Source organism: Corvus moneduloides, chromosome 17, assembly GCF_009650955.1.
Source record: "Corvus moneduloides isolate bCorMon1 chromosome 17, bCorMon1.pri, whole genome shotgun sequence".
Taxonomy (NCBI): domain Eukaryota; kingdom Metazoa; phylum Chordata; class Aves; order Passeriformes; family Corvidae; genus Corvus; species Corvus moneduloides.
Window position 1 is genome coordinate 9845851 of NC_045492.1, and position 24586 is coordinate 9870436.

Here is a 24586-nt window from a genome sequence, read left to right on the forward strand (position 1 = left end):
ACCTAATCAGGCAGCAGGACAGCAGGAGAATGCAGCTCTGGGCTCTGGGTGTTGTCAGGAGGCTGCCCGGGGTGCATTTCCCCACAGACACCCACGGCTGCACAGTCTCACTTCGTGCCCGTGTGTGAGAGAAGGGAAAAAGCTCCCAGCAGTGAGGTGGGGAATGCTGTGGAGCAGAGAGAGGGAAGGGAAGACCCTAACACTACACTTGTCAGACAAAAGGTTACCAGGAACGATCTCTCCCTGGGGCCTTCTTCACCACCTGCTGCAAATGATGCCCTTCAACTGGCTGCAGGTAGCAAAGGATGGATTTCCACTATTTCCACAGCTGTTTAGGAGTTTTAATTACATCTGGCACATCAAGAGAAGCCTAAATCAAAACACTTGGCACGAGGGAGGTTAAATGTTGCTCTTTTCAAACTACATATTGTTTTTGGTTTTATCTCTATAAACAGAATATTGCGGAAGCAAATGTGGCAACGCTCAGTGAGCGCTTCCTCCTTAATCCACCTCAGCGCTTGCCTGCTCTCAGTTGGTTTCTGCAGTAATCACATTTCCTTTATCTTTAATTCATAACCTGATCTTTCATTTAAAGTGTTTCTTTCTTCCTCTAGCCCTGTGTATGCGTATTCCTGCTCACGGCTCTTGCAATGCACAATGTAACCTAATGCCAGAGGGAAAGTGAGGTGAATTTTTGCAGTGCCAAACTTCCGAAGGAGGCTGACATTTGAGGAAGGATTCAGGTGCCTGAACATACATCATGTGCTGCTTTGGAACCCCCCCACGGTAGCTGAGGCATCCCCAGAAGGGCTGGAAGATAGGAAACCTTTGGGATGACATATCCTCGTGGGGACTGTGGTCCCCAAGGCTGGCTTAATAGAGCTGAGAGAAAATCCCAGTGTCACAGCAATCATTCCTGATGTTGAGACGATCCAGGGGATGTTGGAAACCTCCTCTCTGGCTTATTTCATTCAGGGATTCTGGGGAGATGAGGCCAGAGCTTTTAGCCTTTGCAGTGTGCCTGGGGAGGATTGTCCCTCATTTTGGGCTACGAGGGGACACAGGGGCCCTGGCCCTGCAGCCCTGGGGGGTATAAAACACTCAGATCTGCCTTTAATCTACTGACAGGATTTGTATAAGAATTCTAGGAAATCTGGTAACTAAAGCTCTCAAGAGGTAGAGGATTTGCTGTGATCCTGGGTGGAATAAGCTAAGATGTTATTTCTTTAAAAACCTAATCTGGCATAGACATGGGTAAAACCCCCCAAATCCACAGAAGCCCTATTTTAGGCTGAAAACATGCAAAGAGATGTGTTTTAAAAGAACTCAACTTCAGGTATAGGATGGGTGCTTTTTTTCTAAGCTGCAGAGACATAAAATGAATTTATTTTAGTAAATTTGGGATCACTCCCTCACAGGCTGAGCCTTGTGGCTGTGGAGAGGTGGCAGGAGGGGATGTGGATGGGAGAGACCCCCAGGGCAGCTGTTTGGAGGAGGAGGGTTAATAAATCACCTCCCAAAGCTGCTGCCCCTCTGTCCCACCTCCTCCTGCACTAAGGGCACTCCTTATCCAGGTAGGAAAACTGCTTTCCTGGGTCTGGATTCCCTGAGCTCTGCCACTTTGGAAATGGGAAGCCAGAAAAACTCAAGAATAAACCTTAATAACCTGCAGCTGCCTGCTGGCACAGGGCAGCACTTGTGATGGGCTCTTCCCTTAACATCTTGAGCCTTTGGATGCTTTGTCCTCCTGAAATGAGAAGTGTGGGCGATGCCAGGCGGGCGGGCGTTGGAGAGGAAATGAGCAACATGAAAGGAAAAATAATAAACAAATGCCAACCTAAATTAGCAGCAGCAGTCTGGGAAGTGGGTCCATTGAGCAGTTTGTCTGTGAGTCAGATCACAATGTGCCCAGCTCATTCCCACTGCTTCCCCCAAGAGCCTATGAACACAAAAATAATTCTGTAAATAGCATTATTTGCTTCTTGGAAGGGCCTTTTTCTCCCCTGAAATAAACAGAAATTGCGGGAGCTTTGGTGTGGGTCGGACGGTCGGGACGGACGGAGATGAGAGATCTCTGAAGTCAGATCTTGGAACATGCGGTTTATTACAAAGGGCGTGGGTACAGGGGCACTGCTTAGAACTGCAGCTGGCACCTCTGAGCAGGCCCAAGAGAGCAAGAGAGTAAGCGGGTAAGAGAGAGAGAGAGCGAGAGGAATGAGAGTGAAGAAGTGTGTGTGAAGAGAGAGTAAGAGTGTGTAAGAGTGAGAGAGAGAGTGAGAGTGTCTGAAGTTCTGGTTACAATACAATAAATCATCTTCTGTACTGAATATTCTAATTGTCACTAACCAATCTAATACAAGATACAAATCCTATAGCATTTACATACAGCCTATAAGAGTTCTTATATTACCATAGAGTGTTACATCTTAACTTCTAAAAACTACTCTTTGGACCCCTTCTGCTGAGCTAGTAGGGTCTGCTCTGACCCTTGGACCTGCCTGCAAGCAGAGGGTATTGTTCAATCAAGAGGGGATTACCTTCAGTTGGCCATACCATTGTTTTCCAGTTGTTCAGTAACTAAGATTTGGTATTTCAAAAGTGGCTTTCATTTCGATGTCGCCTGTAGTTTTCATATTCCCAAAATCTTTTGTCAGGCAATCATATTTATAAGGCTTTCCTGTTTCATCTTCCCCAACAGAAATAAAATTCCACAACAGCTCTATAGGAAGTGAGCATGAAACCAAATTGTTTGCATTAATCTGCTGCGAAAAACGAGTTTCACTCTTCGTAAAATTTTAAGGAAAGTTTAATAAAAGGGACAATTAGGAGACAACAGCAAAAAGGGCGGTACGGCCGGCCGGGTGCTTCGGCAGAGAGCCAAAGGCACACCTGTACATCCAAAAGATCGGCTTTAAAAGTACATCGCTTATTTCGTATTCATCACCGCCATGCATCATTCATTAATTCTTTGGAGTTGCTGAGTATCATCTTATCAGTCTTATCTTCTTCCTCGGCTCAATTCCGTCTGGTTTCGGGTTTTTTTTTCTTCTGATAAGATTTTCCAGGAATGTGAAGACCCCCCCCCCCCCCCCCCCCCCCCCCCCCCCCCACCCCCCCCCCATCCTTGCCAAACTGAGCACCCAAACTGCAGACGTTCTACAGCATTACATTACAGAACCCAGGCAAAGCTTTTCTAGCATTAAGGAACATGAAACAAACCAACACCACAATCCATTCATAACAATTCTGGAACACGCGAAAAGCCAACACCACAGTACATTTATAACATCTGCCTTGCGATATTTTTTTTTTAATGTGCATTCCTGACGAATAAACCCATTTTTCCCAGCTGGAGAGGCGCTGTCCCTGAGCAGAAGCTGCAGCACACACAGCCTGTGCTGCTCCTTTGTCACTGTCCCGGTGTGACCCAGATTCACAGGGGATTTGTCACCACTCTGGGGAATGAGACCGAACACGGCCAGGGAAGGTCTACATTTAGAGAGGTTTTGTATCACTGGCCTCACTCTGGGCTTTTATTTGCCTGGATGGGCTCAGATGGACCACGTGTAAGTTGCAGACTGCTTTCTGCTGCTGCGGAAAATTGGGCCAGGTAAATACAACTGAGAAAAAAACCCGGGAAAGAGTTTTCCCTCTGGGAAACAGGGCAAAGCAGTCTGAAGAAACAGCCTCTTGGTAAGTTCCCTAAAAAAGTCTGGAGCTCTTAATATTTTTATAACTTCTTTTATCCCTCTGGTAGGACAAGGAAAAGGGGAAATACGACCCTCGAGAATTTGTAGTTGCTTGCAAAAGGAATAATTTGATGATCTAAATTTAATTCTACTCCTACACCCAGATCAGCTGCTGGAGCCTGGGAAATCCCTCTGGTCAGCGTGTGTCTGACAAAAGATATAAATCATCTCACATTTATCCTTTTAGGAACTGAAAATTCCTGGTATAAGCAAAAACTAATACACAGATATTTATGAAACTGAAGGGGAAAAAAAAAGAAAATAAAAGAAAAAAAAAAGAAAGAAGACCTGCAAAATGAAAATTTAGAGGTCTGATTCAGTCCAAACAAGTTGCGCAGTTCCTTTTATTAATTAGGTTTTCAGCTTGCTGAAGCCCCAATTAATATCTTTTTTTCCTGTGCAGAATGTAAAATCTTGTTGTTATGGTTTGGGATAGGAAAAAAAATTATGTTATTCTTGTGAGATTGAAAAAAAATCAGAATCTTTCTCCCTTTCACAGTTAATGAGGCACAAAAGATAACAAAGCTTCATTGTGCAAAACCCTCTGCTGTTCTGTACTTGGGGATTTTCGCCCATCTCCTCCCTTTCCTCTCATCACTAACAGCCCTGTAAAAATGCAAAGTACTTCACAAAGGCAGAAAGGAGATGTTGCCTTCGAGATAACACAACAGATTTGCAACTTCGGGCAAAGAGGCATTCGCGGCTCCGAAACTCCGCTAATGAGAGCAACCTTGCGCTTCGCGGGAATGTTAATTAATTAGACACACAGAGTATTAATGATGTTCTTTTGCCTAATTAGATTAGCAAAACACGAGTACAGCCACTTGGATTTTCCCCTCCAGCTCTCCAGCTTGTGCTCCCAGGGAGCACCACCCATCTGGCTGCGGGATGCTCCGGAGGGAGGCGATTCCCCAGGAGCGGGGAGCAGCTGGGTCCCGCCGGTGCCCACAGCCCCCTGCGCCCACCCTGGGGACGGGCAGGAGAGCGACGTGGGAAGATTTCTAGTTCTCCCTACAGCTTTTAAATTTCCGAGGCTGAAGGCAGAGGTTTAGCAGCTCTCAGTCCCACAGAGCTGGACCATGTTGTCCCAGTGGAGCTCAGGGAGGATCAGGTGCTCTCCAGCCTTGACAGGATTCAGAAGGAATCTAAAACCCAACTGGGCATTCCCAGGAGCCATCCCATGTGGAGCTACCGGGATCTCCAGGAGAGCAAAATAACAGAGCTATGGAAAAATGAGAGGAGCCTTATCTCCAAGAGGAGCATCATAAGATTTAGAGCAAGACAAGCAGATAAGGTACCAGAAACACAACTCCACTGACCTACAAAGTGTGAGATCCCTGAAAAACACTGATAAACTCAGCCTTCATCAATTTTCCTCCTGATTATCTGATTTATGCAGATAGAGGCAACACACTGCTGAGGCTGAGGGCCCAGCTCTCAGCACAGAGGAAATGAAAAGACACTGCAAGGTCTTAATGAAGGAATATTCTTAGAGCGGATCTAAATGAAGTGTTCAAAGGATTGCACAAATGATCTTCCCAGATTGCTGGTGGGGAACTGGGGATTATCACATTTAAAAATTAAAAAAAAAAAAAAGAAAGATGAAAATAAGGTTTTAAGATATTGTTGAAGAGAAATGAGCCGCACCTCACAAGGCCCCAGACTGGGTTTCTTTAGCAGCCTGAACTGTCTCTCAGGAAAAGCACAGGGAGCAGCAAGTTTTTGAGAAGTTAGATGGACAACCCTTGATGTTATAAAAGCACAAATTTATCCTTTTTTTGGTGCATCAAGCTCAACCCTACTGATTTTTCTTTTCCTCACAGAGTAAAACAAAAGTTACTGTCTGCATCTCCCAAGACAAATCCTCTGCCAATCCATCCTTAGGAATGAAGGCATGCAGAGACAATAAGTACTTTAATTTTTCTATTAAAAATGCTTTCATAGGTCCTGTTTTGGTGATAATTGAACAGTTGGAACTGGCACAGGGTGCCCAGAGAAGCTGGGGCTGCCCCATCCCTGGAAGTGTCCAAGGCCAGCTTGGATAGGGCTGGGAGCAACCTGGGATAGTGGAAGGTGTCCCTGCCCATGGCAGGGGGAGGAATGGAATGATCTTTGAGGTCCTTTCCAACCCAAACCATCCCATGGTTCTGTGATTCTATGAACTACAGGGCAGATTTTGTCTGCAATGCCACAGAGGCCCGGGTAGGTCAGGATTTTCAATTCTTCCCCCTGCTGAGGTGGAAGGCTTCAGCTGTGGTTTCATTGACTTTCAGAGCATTGCTCCACTTGGAACAGATTTTGTATTTTTAAACCAGAAAGCCAGAATAGTAAGAGATCATATTTTTCATATTAGTTTGAAGCAGGGCACATTAGTATGTTGAACACTCATGACTGGAGCTAGTTTCTATAGTTACTCATGCATCAGTGTCTCACTGAACTACTGCAATATTCATTTGACAGCAGCTCTGCTTCCCCCTTACTGGAAGGAGAGGTTTGTAAGAGCATTTGTGGTGGGTTCATCCCATTGTATGCACTTTTAGGAGGTTTCTCAGGACTCTCTTAACTGACAGAATGTTACTTGGTAATGAAGCAGGTGAGATGTAACACAAATTTTAATTTAAATGTGAGATTCTTTTTTCCATGTATCTCTAGGAAATTGGACAGCAGGTTCCTGGCTGGAGAAGACATGCAGCACCTCATTAGAAGGAGCAGAATGGTCTCATTTTCCTCTTCTAAAATTGCTGCTTGCAGGTCAATATGAAAACTTGAGGGAAGACAAGAAAATTCTGGTGCTTATTCTGTTCCAGAGAAAAGTATTTTGGGCACAGAAAATGCCAGCACATTCAGTGTGATGGAAATCCAGTTCTGCTCCCACAGCAGAGCCACAGCCACCCCTCACACCTCCTGGCCACCCTCACATTTGCTGGGCTGAGGTTGCCCAGGCTGGTAAAACACACACATTTCTCTTAACCTGCCATTCTTCTTTTTTGCTGTTTGATTTTAAAGCAAGTCAGATAAATTGTTAATTATGAGCCTGACCCAGAGCCCACTGGGCTCATTATAAGGTTTTCCACAGAGTTCATCTGGGCCAGAGCACCTGGGATTATTCCTGTGCACCAAACACAAACATCCCTTGTTACCTCAGGAGAACACAGGCAGGCTTTTCTCAGAGTGAGGTGAAAGGATCAGGCTAATAGCAACCCCAATTATAACGTCTGAAGAAATAAAATCAAAATATAGAGAGAAAAACTGCCCTTTGAGTGACAGCTCAGAGCCCTCCATCCCTGCTTGGGAAGCGAAAGCTTCAAATGAGAATTTACCAACTTTTGTAGACATAATACAGCTGCTCTCTTTGAACCCTCACCTGTTGCACAGCTTTCTGCTTACAAACTGTGTGTTTTCCCTAGAATAATGTATCGCTAGATACTAAAATTTTACTTTTGGACCTTATTTGCATCTCCTAAAATGTATTTGTGCTTTTGCTGTTGCAAAGCTGGAATCCAGTGCACTGCTTTGATTCCTGTCCTTTCTGTAAAGCACCAGGAACCCGCAGCCAGCAGCACTCAGAAGCGCTGGCCACGACGCCGTGCTGCCATTGCCATTGTCTCCATTGCCATCTAGTGGCACCTTCCCCAGTCCCACCTGGCCCTGCACAAAACCCTGACCCAGCAGGGTCTGACCCTTGGAAAAAAGGGGGGGTTCTTCCTTTTGCTGAAATCAAATCATGCCAGTCACGTTCTGTTTGTTTGGCTTGTTTCTTTTTCCTTCCTCTGTTCTATGAAACTAAGTGTAAAAAGTGAATTGCCGGCATTTGCTCCCATTCCTGTCTCTGGCACCAAGGCAGGAGGGCTGCAGGGATGGGGCAAGGGAAGCCAAAGCTGCTGGGACAGGGAGGCATCGAGGCTCTTCTGCACATCCAGGCGTAGGAGAGACCACGGCAGCAGGAGAAGGGTGGGAAGCTCTGCAGAACCATCTGTGTGCCACTCAAAGCTTTTATTTACTGGCATTTTACAACCACCAGGAAGCTTCCAAACAAACTCCTCAGCAGAGAGAAAAACAGCTCATCAACTGCCTGGGATGTTGCCCACAATAAATAACATCCAGTTCCACCTGCCTGCCCTCCCTCTGGGCACTCATTTGTTTCACTTCCCCACGGTGTCTCCTCGACACCAACCACGGTTTGTTTGCATTTTCCAGCAGCGAGAATCGCCCTGAGCAAACCACAGGTGACACAGAACTTCTGACCTTATTGACCCAGTGCAGGGCTGGCAGACATTCCACGGCTTAAGAGGGTTGGTTGGTCTGTGGATGGAGAAGGGAAATGATTCTTCTTCCCCAGCAACCACAAACCTCTCCTTGCCCTCAGAAGCAAGAATCCTCTGTTTCAGGAGGAGAGGGTAAGTCAGCAGGAGACACCAACCCACAGGGCCTCGATGTCACCTGATGCCTGAAGCTCCTGTAGCCATGAGGGGCTTTATTAACACTACAAATAAACACAAACCTGAGTTCCAACTCTCCTCCCAGGAGATCCCACGATGACCTTGCAGCAAATGGCACCATGGAGTCACCCCTGCCAAGAACGGCGGCTGGGAAAGGGTGACAACCGATGAAAAACACGCACACAAGTACCTGTGAAATAGTGGTTATATTTCTATGCTTTTATAGCAATATCATACTTCATATCAGACTGGGAAACATACTTCCAAGTATTTTAAGTTACCTGTACACCTGTACAGCCTGCTTATGGAACAGGAATGCCATGCTGCTGCTTACTAAACTCCTTGACTTACCAGTCCCACAGCAACATCATAAATGCCCAGAATCCCACGAGCTTTTGTTTAGCTCTGGAAACAACACACTCAGATAAAGCTCGTTTCATAAACACTAAAATTGCATTGCAATATCAATATATATATATATATACACATATATATATACATATATATATATATATAAAGAAAAACTTCTACCTTCCATAAATACATCAATCATAAAATATGCTCCCAAAATACATTCATGCATTTCCCCATCTAAGATCCCTGCTTGTACCCAAAGTGTCTAAGCTGGGAAGGGCAAGGCCTGGATTCAGGCTCGTGTTTGCAGGTGGCTCTAGACCCAGATGAAGGTGCTGGGGTGGTGTTGGGGTTGCAGCAGTGGGTCTAATCCTGCCTCCCTGGAAAAACAGGACTCTTCTGCACACGGTGCCCCATCAAAGCTGCACCAGCTGCCCATCCTTAAGCAGCCAAAAGCCACCATCCATCTTGCCCTTATCACTTTTAGTCTTTCCAGCAGTTACTAGAGATAGAAATGGAATAATGGAAAAGTTTGGGTTGGGAGGGCTTAAAAGATCATCTTGTTTCAACCCCCTGCTGTGGGCAGAGACACCTTCAGGTAGACCAGGTTGGTCAAAACCCCATCCAACCTGGCACTGAGCACTTCAGGGATGGGGCAGGAGATGCACAGTCTGTCCCAGCACTCAACGGGCTGGAAAACAAGGGATTTGGAAGCAGGAAGGTCACCATGTGGCTTTGGTGGGAGGGGATCTGTGAATGGAAGAAGCTGCTTTCCACCATTGACCTGAAGATCGACACCACCATCCCTGTCTGCAACAGGAACACTCTGACAGTCAGTCCTTTGCTAATGAAGGAAGCAAATGCCACTTCTGTGTCCATTTGTGAAAGCATAAATACACAAAACATACAAAAACATCTACAAAGTAGTTCTGAGTCGGAGCCGGCACAAAGGAAGCACCAGTTTTGCAGCTCAGTGACGTAGGTCCTGTCCCCTGTGAACACGGTTACACAATGCACAACTCCAGGGGCTGCTCACAGCCTCCCCTGGGGATGCACCTGGATCATGTGGCTGTGCAAACACTGTCAGACCAAGCACAAACCCGGCCTGATCTGCACTGAGAGGGAAGCCAGACTCACACACGCCCAAATTCCACTTCTGCCCCCCAGAAAGGTCCTGCTCAATATCGCAAGAGCACATTCAAAGGTCATTTCAGGAACGCTGCCCTCTCTACTTGCAAGGAGGCTGGTTACAAGGCAGCATCCCCTTTCCACAAGGCAGTCCTATCCCTTAGGCTACTGGTCTAGACACAAACTAAATTCACTCCAACCTTTCCATTTACCCAAACCCACTGTTTTTACAGAACAACCCAAGAGAAGCATTGCATAGATCTGTATCTCATGTCTTCCCACGCCCAGCAAATAGCAAGAAGTTCAAGTTTTGCACAGTACATTACAAAAGGCATCACTTTTAAACCACAAAAATAAAAAAATGAAGTGCCACCATGGTGTAAAACCTGCAATGAGCGAGGCAGTGAGTGTACAGTGCTCGGCAGCTCTGGGGATGGCTGCCCATAGTGTACTGATGGATTTGCTAATCAAATCTCCTCTCCCAGTAAGAGGAACTTGCATAATGAGGGAAGCTGCTCCTGAACAGAGTGGTTCTGTGTGCCACAGGAAGGAGGAGGGCACTGCCAGGGCTGTCTGCTTTGCATGCAGCAGTTCAAGGGCCAGCTGACCCCTTTGCAATGCAGACTGCAGGACAGCAGTGCTCCTCCCAGGCTTGGGAAGTCCCAACAGGAGTTTTGCTACAGTTGGCTTTACAATTGAGATATTCAATACAGTTGGCCCAGATCCTCTGGCGGTTGAAACCCCACATGCTCCATTGGAGTTACCAGTGATTACTTCCACGAGTGGAGAACGTGGTACTGGCTTGTCACAGACACAGAATAAAGCTACAGTAGCCCTTTCTTTAAATAAAATTAAATAACTGCATGTGGCACCAGCGCACAACTTTAAATGTGCTTCTGCCGTTAAGAAAATAGCAAAGAACACCAGTGGATAATTAAATTATTTATCTTAAAAAAAAAAAAATTAAAATATTACTGTTGATTTAAAAACCCCTTGGGAGACTGCATAACATCTTCTTGTGGTATTTCTGAGGCTGAGAAAGTCACTTGCACGTGGACAGCCCTATATATCCTCTTCAGCTGGCAGTGGAGGCTTGTGCTCCTGGAGGTCACTGGTGCCATTTTCGGATGCATCCGAGCTGCCTGGAGCTGACTCTGGCGGTGGGGGTTTGTAGAGTAAACAGGCTACTATAAAGAAGGTTGTCCCGAGCACCTGCAGCCATGGAGACACCCTGTTACTCTCTGCTCTCTCCCAAAACCAGGTGCCCACCCCACATCTCCAGTGAGCTTTGCTGACCAAGCTTTGGGGAGGAGGGGATGTTGGCCAGCCTGGGCAGCAGAGCCACACACAGAGTCAGATGGGGTCAAAAATCTGAATTTAGCCAGCCCCATAGCAATGGGAATTTGGAAAAGTTCAGCCTCACACAGACACCCGGAGCACAGTGCTGCATGAGCTAACACTGCCTCAGCCTTTTGCTGGAAGGCTTTTGAAAACCTCTTTATCACAGCAGCTGCTAAACACTACTATCTAAGGCGAGTGCTTGTTTGGGAGCAGTTAAAATGATGTTTTTCTGCTAATAAATAAAACCCACAGCTCCAAGCTCTCTTATTTTCTAGCAGTGGGGAATGGTTATTTACAGCCTGCCCACAAAGCCATCCCTCACTCTCACTAACACACTGCACTTAGATATTTAACTCCATTTCTAGCAAAAATCATTTTGGCTGCTGTTGGGAGGAGGTATTTCATATGGTGCAATAGAAGCTGTAAGCCCAGAAAATAATGGGAATTTAACAGAATGATGGTGTCTGGAGCACCATTACCTGATGAGAGGCAAACAGGGCTTTTGCCTTCCCTGAGAAATTTATTGTGTGAAAATTTAATTTAGTCTGGGGGTGGGCCAGATCACGAAAACCCAATTTAGCAAAATTTCTTCCCAGAGCAAAACATCACATCCTAAAGACCTGGTTGCTTTATCAGGGAGTTAAGCAGCAGCATCACCTTGTAGACCAGTCCAGCGACGAGGGTGTATCGGCTCATGGCTGAGTTCTGGTACACGTAGCAGGAACCCTGCTCACCACACTGGTCCTGCCAGAGCAGGCAGGATTTATCAATCATGGATCCAAAGGCGATGGGGCCAGGGATGCCTCCTGTGGGCAGAGAGAGGGGACCTTCAGTATGGGCAGCACCAAGCCTTGCAAGACTTTGACTTGCACCAGCCTTGCAAGTCACAAGGTGCTTGTGGAAAAGCACCAGGCTCTGCTGATACCACGATTAAGAGAACTCGTCCTGCAGAATCCAGAGCCACCAGGTATCAAAAATACACTGAATTTCAAGATCTGAGAATCCAGCAGGTCTTTTGGCCATCCTAACCTGCATGTTGCACAAGAGCCAAAAGACACTCACAGGAGCTTCAACACCTCTGCTCCTTTTCCTTAAAATAAGGGCACATTGGGAGGACATTGAACCTCTGTGACTGTTACAGAACCCTCCATTCAGTTTGCAAATCACATGCAAAGGGAATTAGGTTGTCCTGGATGACAGCAAACAAAATAAAGCATCCTCCTTTCAGCAGTGTGTGACCTACTCCCTTCTTTTCCAACACAGTGTGTTTTATTCTTGGGTGACAGCTTGGCACATGCCTCCCAGAACCACCAGACCATTCTGGTGTGCAAACTCCCTCTGCTCCGTACCTAGTGTTCGTACCACAATCCACTGGATCCCGAGTGCAAAGGACCTTTGTCTGTCGGAGACACACCTGGGGGAAAAAGGGCTTTGTTTAAAAATGCTGCCGGGCTGCACCTCCCTGCCTCACAACTCCAAATCCTTGAGTCCAGCACATCTGGGACCTCCATCGCCTCTGAAGATTTAGGATCACCCCAGTGCAATGTCCCCCCTCCACTGCAGTAAATGTCTGTATCCCACGTCAGAGGAGAAAGCTTCCAATGCTGAAATTTGCTTTCCTAGCTAGACTGGGATGGGAATTAGTCCTGATGTCTCTAGGCTACCACTAACTCACTGGTTCCAATCACACCTTTCCCACACTTGATCCAGCAGGATAAATCAGAGGAGGATATTGAGGCTTCTTGCAGCACTGGCAGAGGAGGAGGCCATCCTGTGCTTACCTCAGAGTGGCAGTCAGGGCAGGAATGCTGCTCAGGAAGGTGAAGAGGATGACCACAAACATGAAGCACAGGAGCAAGGGCCTTTTTGCACAGGAGGAGGTGCATTTCCCTGGCTCTGCCTCGCTACGGCCAGACAGGAGGGCTTTGTCAACACAGCCACACTCATGGTAGACCTGGGAAACAAAGGCTGGTGGGGGCTCTGCTGAGGAGAGCATGGTGACAGTCAAAGCTTTAAAAATAAAGAAATTAGGGGGACAGAAAGCAGCTGGTTAGACTCCCAGAATGAAGTGGAAATCAAGCTGCATTCTCAACACACCTCTGTTTCCAAACAGGTCCATTAAGTAAGGGAAATTAACTCTGCCAGGCAGCCCTTGAATGCTAAATATCATCTCTACCCTTCCTAAGCCTGTGCCTGCCTCCATGACCAACATGCTGGAAGGATGAGGAGGTGCATCATGTTCATTCAAGACCCAAAATTAGCACTAGGACAGAAATCAGGTGCTTACCAAGCTCCCTGCGTGCCTGGGTGATTTTCCACAGATTTCAGCACAGTTTGACCCAGAATGAGGCAAAGATGATTGGATACAACAGAAGCAAAGCAGGGTGACCTCAGGGTACCTTCTGCCTTCATCCCACGTGGTACCTGAGAGCATCCACCCTGCCCTGGATGATTTTACACTGATTTGCAGCAAACCTTTCGCAGAGCCAGCCAAGTCACTCTGAAGATGTGCCACCACCCTGTTCATCCACAGTGCTTTCAGACCTACCTTCTTGCCATTCCTGACGTTCTCAGACACTGTCTTGCACCCAGCGTGGCAGGGGGAGTAGTACATGATGCCATCAGTGCCACAGACAGGGCTGTAGGTCTCCTGTAAACAGCCACACTGGGCATTGCAGGCTGCTGTCAGGTTGAGATGCCCACCTGGCAAAGCACTGAGGGAAACACAGGAGCAGTGGGTGAGCAGCACTTTACAGGAGGCAATGGGGAGAGGAAGGGACAGTGGGAGTTGTGATGGATCCCCAAGGAACATGAAGCCAGGCTTGGAAAGGCTTTCATCCCACCAAATTTTAACCATGCCCTGGAGCTGTCTCTTCCCACAGCCACCAAGGGAGTTAAAGTGACCGGCTCTTAGGGTGACACTTCCATCTGGAGAAGAGATTCCCACTTTTGGTCCAGTTTATCCCACTGGATAGAGATGGGGGCTGCTGCAAAGGCAGCTGAAGAGTGGAGTATCTCCCATTCTGGTGCTGCTGATCTTCCCTCCCCTAGTACCTCGGGAGTCTCTTCCATAAACTCCATCTCAGTGCAAAACTTAGGACATCTATTGTCTGTGTCTCAACCTCAACATCTGCCTGTAGGACTGACCAGACACCAACTTTCACCCCCAACACATCCACACATGACTGCCACCAGCACTGTGTGTTTGGAGCTATCCTTTTATTCTGACCAGAGCCCCTTGGGATAGACAGAGTGGTTGTTGTTACCTTCCATTGTACATCTGGGTTACTCCTGCCATGGGCATGTTAGGGCAGTGGATAAAAAAAATGAATATGGCCAGCAGACTTGACACTGTGCAAAGCAAACACAATTTGATGATTCCTGAACAGCGCAGTTTAAATTTATTCACGAGGAATCCTCCCAGGAATGTGCCTCCCCCTCCGGCTGGCACGACAAGATAACCTGAAAAAGAAGGGAAAAAAACCCCCACAAGTGAGTTTAGAAATGTCAGCAAGGAGTTTCCAGGTTTGAATACATTAATTGCAGCGTGTTTTGCATATAGATAACCCCTTGTTTTCTGTGTAGCTTCTTGGTGGGAGTTCAGCAGATGCTGCTGTAGTAGGTGGTCCTCTGTAACAGCTCAGGTAATGGGGCATGAGCCTGGTGAGGCAGCTTTTCCTACCCAGAGATCTTAAAACTGCCTCTTTGAGGAGCACATCATGAGTGCTGATGCTTGTTGGACAACATTCCTTGGTCTGCATTACGGCATTTACGTGAGGATCCTCCCAGTTTCTAGATGCTGACAAAGTACCTCCCTCAGCTCCGACATCTCTCATCACAGGAAATGTTTTGCCAGTGTTTCCTGGTGACGCACTAAGAGGAACTACAATTATTTTGCCTTCCTCTAGAGGGTAACAGATGGCTACAGAAGTGACACATTTTCTCCTCCTGATGTCAGTAGATGCAGCTCTGGAAATGCACCGGGTGTAGGTGTGCTGATAGGAAACGATCCTATCTAAGAGCTGAAGAGGATAGCCAGTCCATAATTAAACTGTAAAGCATTTGCCCCCACTCTAAATGAGCTAAAAGTGCTCTTCTATTTGTTGGCAAAATTGGAAAACATTGTAAAACCATGGTTTCCTTACCAAAAAAGGTGGCAGCTTCAGAGGCACTTAAACTAAACTGAGACTCCAGGAATTTGGGTCCAAACGTGGACATCCCAGCAATCAGGGTTGCTTCAGTTGCTCCTGCTAAGCAGAGGAAGATGAAGGTGGGGTTCTTCAGAAGCAGCAGGACTGATCTGGGAAAGATAAATATATTGGAATTGAATTACTGATTTCGGGCACATTTTGATTTGTCTCCCTGTCTTCAAAGTCAGAAGGATCACATGTAAGACGAGGCAGCATCCCATCATCCTGCAACTCTTTGAAAGGAAAAATACCAAAAGGCAGCTAATTGGGAAAGAGCTTTTCCAGTCAATGACACGAAGAGTGTATGTGTGCGGGGTGATGTAATTCACACTAAGGGCACCCACGGCTTCTGCACGGATGATTACAGCAGTAATTTTCCAACATTTAGGGTCAAGCTGAATATTTCCTCTTCTGAAATGGGGCAATACTGAAAGGACATTACTCCTCACCAAATCTCCATCATTTCAAGGTTTTATTAGTCCCTGTGGGAAGATATCTTGGGACTCCTGACTCAACCAAGAGCAAAGCTGTGCTGCATCCTCACACACACACACACACACACACACACACGTTACTCGTGCCCCCACGCTCTCAGAACAATAACAACCACTGATAACCCTGGATGTTTTGTAACTCAGGGGAAATACCAAGCAAGCCTTTCTATATGGAAGAAACACCTCCAAGACACCTGAGAAGCAGAAAGCAATCTTTCTGCCACTATCTAAGCACGGCTTTACTTGAAGCTTAATGTATAAATTGAGTAACTCCATTTTATTTCGACCCACTGGGATTTAGGAGAGAGCTGCAAATATGCCTGAAAAATTGCCATGTGTCATTTGTATGCAGATCCAGCAACAATTCCATCCCTGAGATGCAGAAAGGCCCTCAGGCACAGGGAATGGTCTCAATTATCTCTCACTATCTCGGATATTGGACTAAGAGGACTGATCTGTAACGAGCTTCAAATTCTGCCCCATGACTTTCGCCAAGCCAAGCCCAGATTTGTGCCACGGGTTATCCTGTTCCTGGGATGGGCACAAATCCTGCAACAGGGACGCCAAGGGATGCTCACTGAGCAGAAAAGCACAGCCATCACCTCCTGCTCTGGTGGAAATGTGAGATCAGAGCAAAGCTGCCTTGGTACAAGCGAGTGAGAGATGTCCTCAGAGTCAGAGTCAGATTTATGCAACTTTACTCACATGAAGTGGAGAATTTCATTACATCAAAAGAACAAAGGAGCTTAAAGACAGAAATACCACACATTCCTACACTTTGATTACAGGGGGCCTTTACACTGCCTAGCTCTGGGGATTAGTTTAATGTACTATTTTATTTTCCAGATCTTTTTGACTGTGCTTAATTTGGAAGCACAAAGCCTAATATTTTAGTCAGAAAATGCTTGCTGATCTTGTGGCTGAGGCAGAAAACAGACAATGCCTTCACCTTTTTACAGAGAAGAGCTGCTCCCTGGCACTAGTGTGACTTTGTGCCCTTTGCCCAAAGGTTACAGGCTGGACTTGCAAGTAGGAAAATGCAAAGGCACTCCTTTCAGCACTAAGAATAAGGATTTACTCACTTCACTTAATCTGTCTGAAGACAGAATATGTAATTGTGAGGAGCTATGGCACATAAAACCTCACCAAAGACAACACAAACCTTTTTATCACATCAGTAGGACTTTAAACACACCAGAAATAACCTAACTCTTGAACAGCCTCGGTAGTGCTCAGTTCTTGCAGCCAAAGGGATTTCAGGAGGCCCAGCACTGCACAGAGAAGAATCCCACTGCCTAAAAAAGCTGACCCTCCAAATCGTCACTGATATGGGCACATATAGGAACTCTTTCATCACATAATGGTTCTCTGGGTAGGCTGGGACCACTGTATGATCAGAGCCTGCTCCACTGGCACGCTCAGGACACCCCAGACTGTACCAGAGTACAGACACAAGCTAATGAATCATTAATAAATGGACATTTATACAATTTTACAGCACAGGAATGGGGGCTTTTCCAGCACAAAGGGACACCCACTGTCACCACCACCAAGGGAATGGGGGGCAGCACGTGCATCCCACAGGAACATAAACCAACCTCCCTTCCCAAAGCAGGGAAGCTGCAGAAAAGCCACAAAATGAAACTAAGTCCCACTCTGCACCTAATCCAAGAGTGATCAGTGAAATATTGACCACAGCTTCTCGTGCTGTAGATCAGGGCTTGCCAGGCCAGGGATTGATCCTCACAAACGCCACCCTGAAGCTTCCTGGGATAAAGCTTCCTCTCCCGGTACAGCTCTACATGCCAGCTCTGCATGCCCTCCCTTTGAGTGCCTCTGCTCTGACAGGAGGGGTCACCCCATGAGAGCAATCATATGGAACCAGAGAAAGGAAAATGCTGTTTTATCAGGCCTTTTCAACCCAAGAGTTAAGACAGAAGTCTCTCCAGGGTAGACGATTAAGCTGTATGGGCTGCATTCCTGTAAGCTCCTGCTCTCAGGCAGCCCTGTGAATATGGCAATTCATTAACCTCACTTAGAAAGGACCTGATGGCATGGAAAAGTATTTTATTTCATCGGTATTTCTGCTTATCTTTGTGAGACTGTTACTGTCTGTACTGTGAGAAAATGTGCACACGATCCCTGACTGAAACAAAAGGAACAGTGAGTGTCCTTTGGCCTCACCCTCCAGCCTGGTCCACATGTCCCCAAGAGCTGCCTGCACAGATGGGATCTCCACTTTAATGCAAGCTTCCAGAGTAGAAAGCCCTGAAGGCACTTCCCTTTTATTAATCAAAACCAGGGACCACAAAAGCCTGTTGGGTTCTTGCTTTTAAACAAAAACCACACTGAGGTCTGGGCTGGTCTGGATCATCTGATAGAAGATAGTTATTTGTTATTCAGGAACGAGGTGGGAAAGAAGATGCTCCTGGAGGAGGATTGTCTCTGTTCCTGCTGTCAGACAGCACAAGCAGTGGGAGCTTTGCTCCAGACAAGCAAGAGAAACATCAGCCACTGGATTTCATCCCTCTCTGCTGCCCCGTTTGTGTTTGTTTTAGTCACAGCCATATCGTTATTTAAATGCAGGTTTTGAATTCAATTTCCGTGTGGAGAACAAGCCATGACCTCAGAAAATGGCACCCAGTCAAGAATGCCATTTAATAACAGCACTGAAATCTGTTCAATGTAATATTCTTCAAAAAACTGCCTTAACCCCTGGTAAACTTCCTATGAAGTCTCCAAGAATTTCAGATGGGTGTGAGTCGTTGTGTTGACACAACACAGCTCGACCAGTGCTGAAAATTCCTGTTCTGAGCACCTGCTTCCATCCTCCTCTGCCAGCACAACAGAGACCACAACTAAAGTTCAGAAATAATTGTTGGCAGCAGCCTAGGGTTTGGCAAAATCATCTGCCTTTGCAGGGAGCAGCCGTCACACATGGATAAAATCTCCTCCCTAAAAACGATCCTGGGAGAAATAATAAAAAAAAATAAGGAAGATCCCCTTATTGACTGCAAGCTCCAAAAGGAATTAATACCCAGGTATCTCTGCAACATCCAGAGCCTCCATGCCAGCTAACCCCAAGCAATAAATAAAGCAGCACCTCTCCCCCTGCCCTCCATTTAAATACAACTCAACACAACAACAAAAAAAATCGTAAAATATCTCAAAAATCCATAACAAAAATATGTGGTTAAAAGATCACATTTTATTTTGGCCGCTGCTTTGTTCCCATCACAGAGCCAAGCAGCAGCTCAGGATTAAGCAAGTTGCTGTGTCACTGCCTTGCTGGAGAGATAAGAAGGTAGTAACACACAAAAGGTGGCTGGAAGATGTGAAGGCAAAAGAAAACACCCAGGAAACTAAGAATAAAAGAGAAAGGGAACTGGAAGTTACAGTGTGGTAGATCTTGTTCCCTGGATTTGGAACGGAGCTGGGAGAATCATAGGGCCTGTTTCATCTTGTTTCTCATTAAAAATGACAAAACAGGGATCTAACACAAGTGAAAATAGAGGAAAGGAAAAAAGCCCCGAGGGGCTGGGGAGGAGGAGCCGTTGGAAAGCACGAAACTGGGCCAGGTGAGGCCAGGCAGAAGCAGACAGGCAGAAATAATGCTGCTGGGCACAGGGAGGGAGCTGGCAATGCCAGGGCACCTCCCATCACCTAAAGCTTGGCATCAAGCCACTCCTGGTGAAACTCAGCGTGTGGCACAGGACTGCAGGTGGACATGAGCTTCTGAAAACCCAGATGAGACCAGTCACTTGTCCCCTGCTCCCACATGTGATCCCCAGCACCAGTTCTAGCTCAGCCTCTTTGCCAAGAGCTCCCAGACCTTTGTAAGACCAGGCACTTTCACACATCCTCTGCAAGAAAGTGTCATTGCTTGAAGATGGGCAAAACCTTTGAGCTGGCAGGGCTGAAAGGAAGCTCAGCTTGGGCTCATTACTCTCTCCCCTCTGGAGAGGGCTCCCTAACTTCTGCGTGGGGTGGTTTTCTCACCGAGGCAGATCTTTCACTGTTTTCCCAAAGTCCGGATCCGACGCTTTTTTGTGGCTCCCATCCTTTAGCTGATGAGCCTCTGACACCCTCATAACGATGTAGCGCTGGGATCCTGAAAATGAGAGGCAAACAGGATCGAGGAGCATGTCAGACACAGGATGTGGATGCTACTGAAGCAGTGGATTTGCAGGGGGAAAACGCAACGTGACATCCTCCCTCCGCCAACAGCTGCAAGGGAGAAGCCGTAACAGCGGCAGATGGAAAGCCAAGGGGGTGAAATCCATTTAGGAATTACACGGGAAGCTGTTCCTTTGCTCCCGAGTCCCCAGCTACACCCGCGCATGAGGATGCCAGCCCCGGGGCGAGCGGGAGCACCGCGCAGCCCCAGCCCCAATTGCCGAGCCAGTACCTGGGAGGCGCTGGGGGTAGCCCAGGATGGGGATGGAGATGAGCAGGGAGGCAGCTCCGGCCCCCAGGAAGCCGATCCACCATGCCCCCACCCACAGCGTGTTCTCAGGGGCGATGTCGATCCTGCAAGGAGCGAAGGCAAAGGGACACAAGGAAGAGAGGCGGTGGTTGGAGACGGAGCGGGGCAGCTCCGCATGCCTCTGGCTGAGGCTGGAGGGGCCAGGGGACACACGGCGGGGGTGACAGCGAAGGAAACGGAGTGATCTGATGGGCATGCCACGTCCACCATCCCTCCTGCCACAGCACAGCACTGCCTTCCTCACCAGAGAGCACAACACTTCACAAGCCCAGGAAATCACACCATTTCATTCTCATTTAATCTCTGGCTTGCACATTCACTTCACCCCTTTTCGGTCGTGCTTTGAGGGTTGCCAAGATCCTTGTTCCAGCCCAAAAACACCCTTTGCAAGAAAACTGGTGGAAATAACCCACTTCTTCCCCTGGAAACCCATTCCCCATTTTTAATCCATTCATCTGGTCTAGTAAAAGGTGTCCCTGCCTCTGGCAGAGGGGTTGGAACTAGATGATCAGTAAGGTCCCTTCCAACCCAAAGCATTCTATGATTCTATGATCTACCAAAGAGCCTGTAAGGAATCGAGAATAAATGACAAATGCTACAAAGCAAGGAGGGACTAAGCATCCTGGTGGGATGACTGGGAGGTCGAGCAGCACTGCTGGGAGCACTGCCTCATCAGGGAACTCATTCAAAAAATTCACCTGCTGCTCGTAGCCTCATTAGCACAGGCAGTGCAGCGTGAGGAAGGATTTAAGCTGACAGGTTTGTCAGCAATTTCCCTCCAGCAGCAGCACTAATGCTAACCACCCTTCCAGCCTCCCCCGCCCTGCAGACACACCACCCAACACCCCAGGCACATTTCCACCCAGCCACCAGCTCATTGCTCCAGATCATTGTTATTATTTTTTCTACCCCAAAGGAAACACAGAGCAGAAAGGGAAAGGAACGAGATTTTTTTTTTAACGACTTACTCTCTGCCAATTTCAGTATAAATATTTAGAAACATTCCTCCTACCAGATAACCCGCTGCAGGCCCAAGGATTGCAGCAGTGTAGAAAACAGCTGAAAGGGAAAATAAGGCGTGTTAGACAACCAGCAGCATGTCAGCCAGGGATCCCCATCTCGATTCCCTCCTGGATGCAGGATGCTCAGCCTCTGGATGCCTCACATCCTGTCCCCTAAACCACCAAGGCACAAATCCAGATTGTTCCAACAAGTTTTCCTCTCACGCCTGTGTTCCAGGGAAGCTTTTGCATCCAGCCTGGGAAGTTTTATAGTATGGGGCAGGCAAAATCGGTTCAGTAGAAAACCGTATTCAGCAAGGATGCAGCTGATCCCACTGCCACATCCTGACTGCCACAGCAATGAGCAGCAGCATTCTCTCCCCACAGACATCACGCAATGTCTACACTAAACACAGCACCCCAGCACTTATTTCAGTTTGCAGTTCAAACCACAACACACGGAAAGATCATCAACTTGCTGATGATCTCCTTGTGATCTCCTTCCCACACTTCACAGCCTTCTGATACAGCATGCGCAGACTGAAACATCTTGAAATTGCTAAAAGATCACCCTTTTGGCACTTTCACCAATAGGACTGTAAGTGTTTGGCAGCTGCTGAGTGACCAGTGATCCAGAGGAGTGAGGTGAGCATCTTCTCTTGGCTGTGCTTTGCACCAGCAGTAGCTGAGCAGCCCAGAGACCATCCCTGCTGTGCTGAGGCCTACAGGGGTGATGATATAAAGATTTAGATTAAATATAAATGATGGTGATAAAACACTGGCACAGGCTGCCCAAACAGGTGGTGGATGTTCCATCCCTTGAAACATTCAAGGTCAGACTGGACGGGGCTCTGAGCTACCTGATCGAGTTGAAGGTGTCCCTTCTCATTGGACTAGATGACCTTTAAAGGTCCTTTTGCACCCAATCATGCTGTGATTCTATGTCTCCTTGCACGGATGGGGTATGGCCTCATGGCTGTCTGCCAGAGATGCTAATGCCACACGGGCTGGCCCCATGCCAGGAGCAGGAGGCACTCCCCATCTTCAAGGCATGAGCTGCAGGAGGAAAAACACCCAACCGAGCTCACAGTTTTCCTCCTGGTAAATAATTAAAACCTCCCCACCAGCTGCCACTTCCCTCTGATTTCCCCCTCGTCCCTCAACAAGACCAAAAGGCTGAGCAGTGTTGGGAGAGGTGCTCCCAGTGTGGGCTGGACAAGGCAGAGGGACCATCATCTGTCCCTGCCATCACCCTGCCCATGGGTTGGAGCTCTCCTTCAGCCCCACTCACCAATGTACACAGGGGAGTAGTTGGTCTTGACGTTTTCATCTAAGTAGGTGACGCCGAGCGTGTAGAGCGGCGTGGCTCCCATCCCGTGCAGGAACTGCCCCAGCATGAAGACAAACCTGTAGCCAGAGAGGCTGGAGGCAGCCTGGGAGCAGGGCAGGCTCTGGTTGCCCCCGCAGACGCCCACCTCGGCTGCCGAGCGCGCCTCGTACTGTCCCGTGGTGAAGTGGGGCAGGGCGAAGAGCAGGGAGCCCAAGCCCATGACCAGCACCCCCCAGCCCAGCCAGCGGGGCTTGTGGCCATTTCCCCCAAAGTAGCTGACGAAGGTCAGGCAGACGCAGGCCGCGATGTCGTAGGAGCTGGCGATCAGCCCGCTCTGGTAACTGCGCAGGTCGAAGCGGCGCTCGATGGAGGTGATGACGGTGTTGATGAAGCCGTTCACGGTCATGCCCTGCAGGAAGGAGGCCACGCAGAGGAAGAACAAGACCCCTTTGGATGTGTTGCAGAGCTGCAAGCAGCCGGGGGTGAAGCCCCCCCAGCCGCAGGCCAATTCCTCCCCATCAGCAGACACGTATTTAATCCCTTCTTCGAGCGGCGTCTCCTCCTCTGCCGGGGTGGGGGTGCAGAGGGGCTCGGCACAGGAGTCGGAGGGGCTGGGAGCGCCCGAGGATGCGATGCCATTGCTCAGGGGGGTGCTGCAGCCATCTCTCCCACTCACCGCACCCAAGGTCCGGCCGGCCTCGCCGGGACGAGGGGATGGGCAGGAGAAGTCGAGGGGCTGAGTGAAACAAAAGCCATTTTCTCTGGTGGAGTTCTGGGGCATTGCCATGAACGGGAATGCGGAGTCCAGTGGCAGACTGAGGTGGGCTGATGGCCAGGGTGGCTTTGTGGGGCAGCGAGGACCAGCCCCTCCAGGAGATGCAATTTTCAGTGCTTACTTCAGTAGGGAGACAGTGAAGGTCTGAGGCAAGACCATTCTGATCTGTGCAAAGAGAATTTTACATGCCTTTATATAAAACCATGCTCAAACCCCTCAAATACTGTTCCTTTTTTCTTTCTTTTCCTTTTTTCCAAGAAGTATAAGCATTTCACTGTGCAGTTCACCTGGTCATGTGCCCTCCACCATGGGATGTGTTGGTACCTCAGGTGTCAGGGCATCACTAACATTACAGAAAAGAATGAAACATTCAAGAGCATTAAAAGAAAAGCACCTCTAAGGCAGCTTCCCCACCAACTGAAGCCCCTCATCCCTCCTCTAATGAAGAGCTGGTTAGACCCCCACAACCCCCATCCCTCTCCTTCCCCCTGCAGAGAACAGCCCACACAGCTACAAGTTTCCCACTGCAGAAGTCCTTTGGTCTCTCTTTCACACTCTGCCAATAACAGTTTATAATTATCCTGAAAAGTTTCCACAGTCAGATTGATTTTATTCCAAGCCCTCAGATCTGTTTACAGCTATTCAGTAAAATCCTTTCTATAACTAATTAGACTACATGCCATTACAGAGCAGGCTGGAGGGCAGAGGCAGCTGACTCTAACCTGATTACTGATGCAGACTGCCTTCTTTCACCCTGTTCCTGTGCATTGCAGCACCTGACCGTGCCAGCAACCAAGAGTACTTTTCCTTAAATGCCTTGGCTGAACTATAAATGATGAAAATAATAAGGTTCTCCCTTGAATGCTGGTCTTAAATATGCGACAAATGCTAGGCAAAAACTGTTTTATTAGAGAGCATCTTCAAAGCATCCTGCATTTCTCAATAATTTTGCCAATATCTGTTCAAGAGGATCCCATAAAAATGTTCCCCCTGAGATGCCAGCTTCATCAGCATGGAAGAGGGAAAAAGGGTGGTTTTTTCCCTGATAAAATGAACGATATTCAGATGGCTGTAACCTGGGAATATTGCATCTTTGGTGAGGAATTTAATACTTATCTGTGTGTTGCTGGAAAAAAATGACTGACATTTGCTAGGTAGATGTGCTTCTCTGTACCAGCAGGTCTTGCAGGAACTGGGGCAGGAGGATGTGGCAGAAGGTGATGCCCCAGAAGAGCAGAGGACAGCACACGTGTGCCACCAAATCTTAAACTTTCATGTCAGTAGTGCTACAACACGTCT

The 24586-nt window shown here is 47.8% G+C and overlaps 1 protein-coding gene and 1 long non-coding RNA gene across 2 annotated transcripts in view; one reads left to right on the top strand and one right to left on the bottom strand.

Moving 5' to 3' along the window:
• Positions 1-3488: 3488 nt before the first annotated feature.
• Positions 3489-5349, top strand: LOC116452712. Its single transcript, XR_004243572.1, has 2 exons — positions 3489-3693; positions 4249-5349. It is a non-coding gene; the product is annotated as an uncharacterized LOC116452712 (long non-coding RNA).
• An 852-nt stretch (positions 5350-6201) lies between these two features.
• The window catches only part of SLCO4A1 (solute carrier organic anion transporter family member 4A1), a 29502-nt gene continuing 11117 nt past the window's right edge, over positions 6202-24586 (bottom strand). Inside the window, exons 2-12 of the mRNA XM_032127155.1 lie at positions 22474-23452; positions 21150-21240; positions 20104-20225; positions 19695-19806; positions 15157-15311; positions 14278-14473; positions 13560-13725; positions 12793-12965; positions 12361-12425; positions 11669-11817; positions 6202-10882 (exon numbers count right to left, since the gene is read on the bottom strand). Coding sequence (XP_031983046.1) covers positions 10733-10882; positions 11669-11817; positions 12361-12425; positions 12793-12965; positions 13560-13725; positions 14278-14473; positions 15157-15311; positions 19695-19806; positions 20104-20225; positions 21150-21240; positions 22474-23299 — 2205 coding nt within the window. The 5' untranslated portion in view covers positions 23300-23452 and the 3' untranslated portion in view covers positions 6202-10732. The remainder of the gene's footprint in view (positions 10883-11668; positions 11818-12360; positions 12426-12792; positions 12966-13559; positions 13726-14277; positions 14474-15156; positions 15312-19694; positions 19807-20103; positions 20226-21149; positions 21241-22473; positions 23453-24586) is intronic.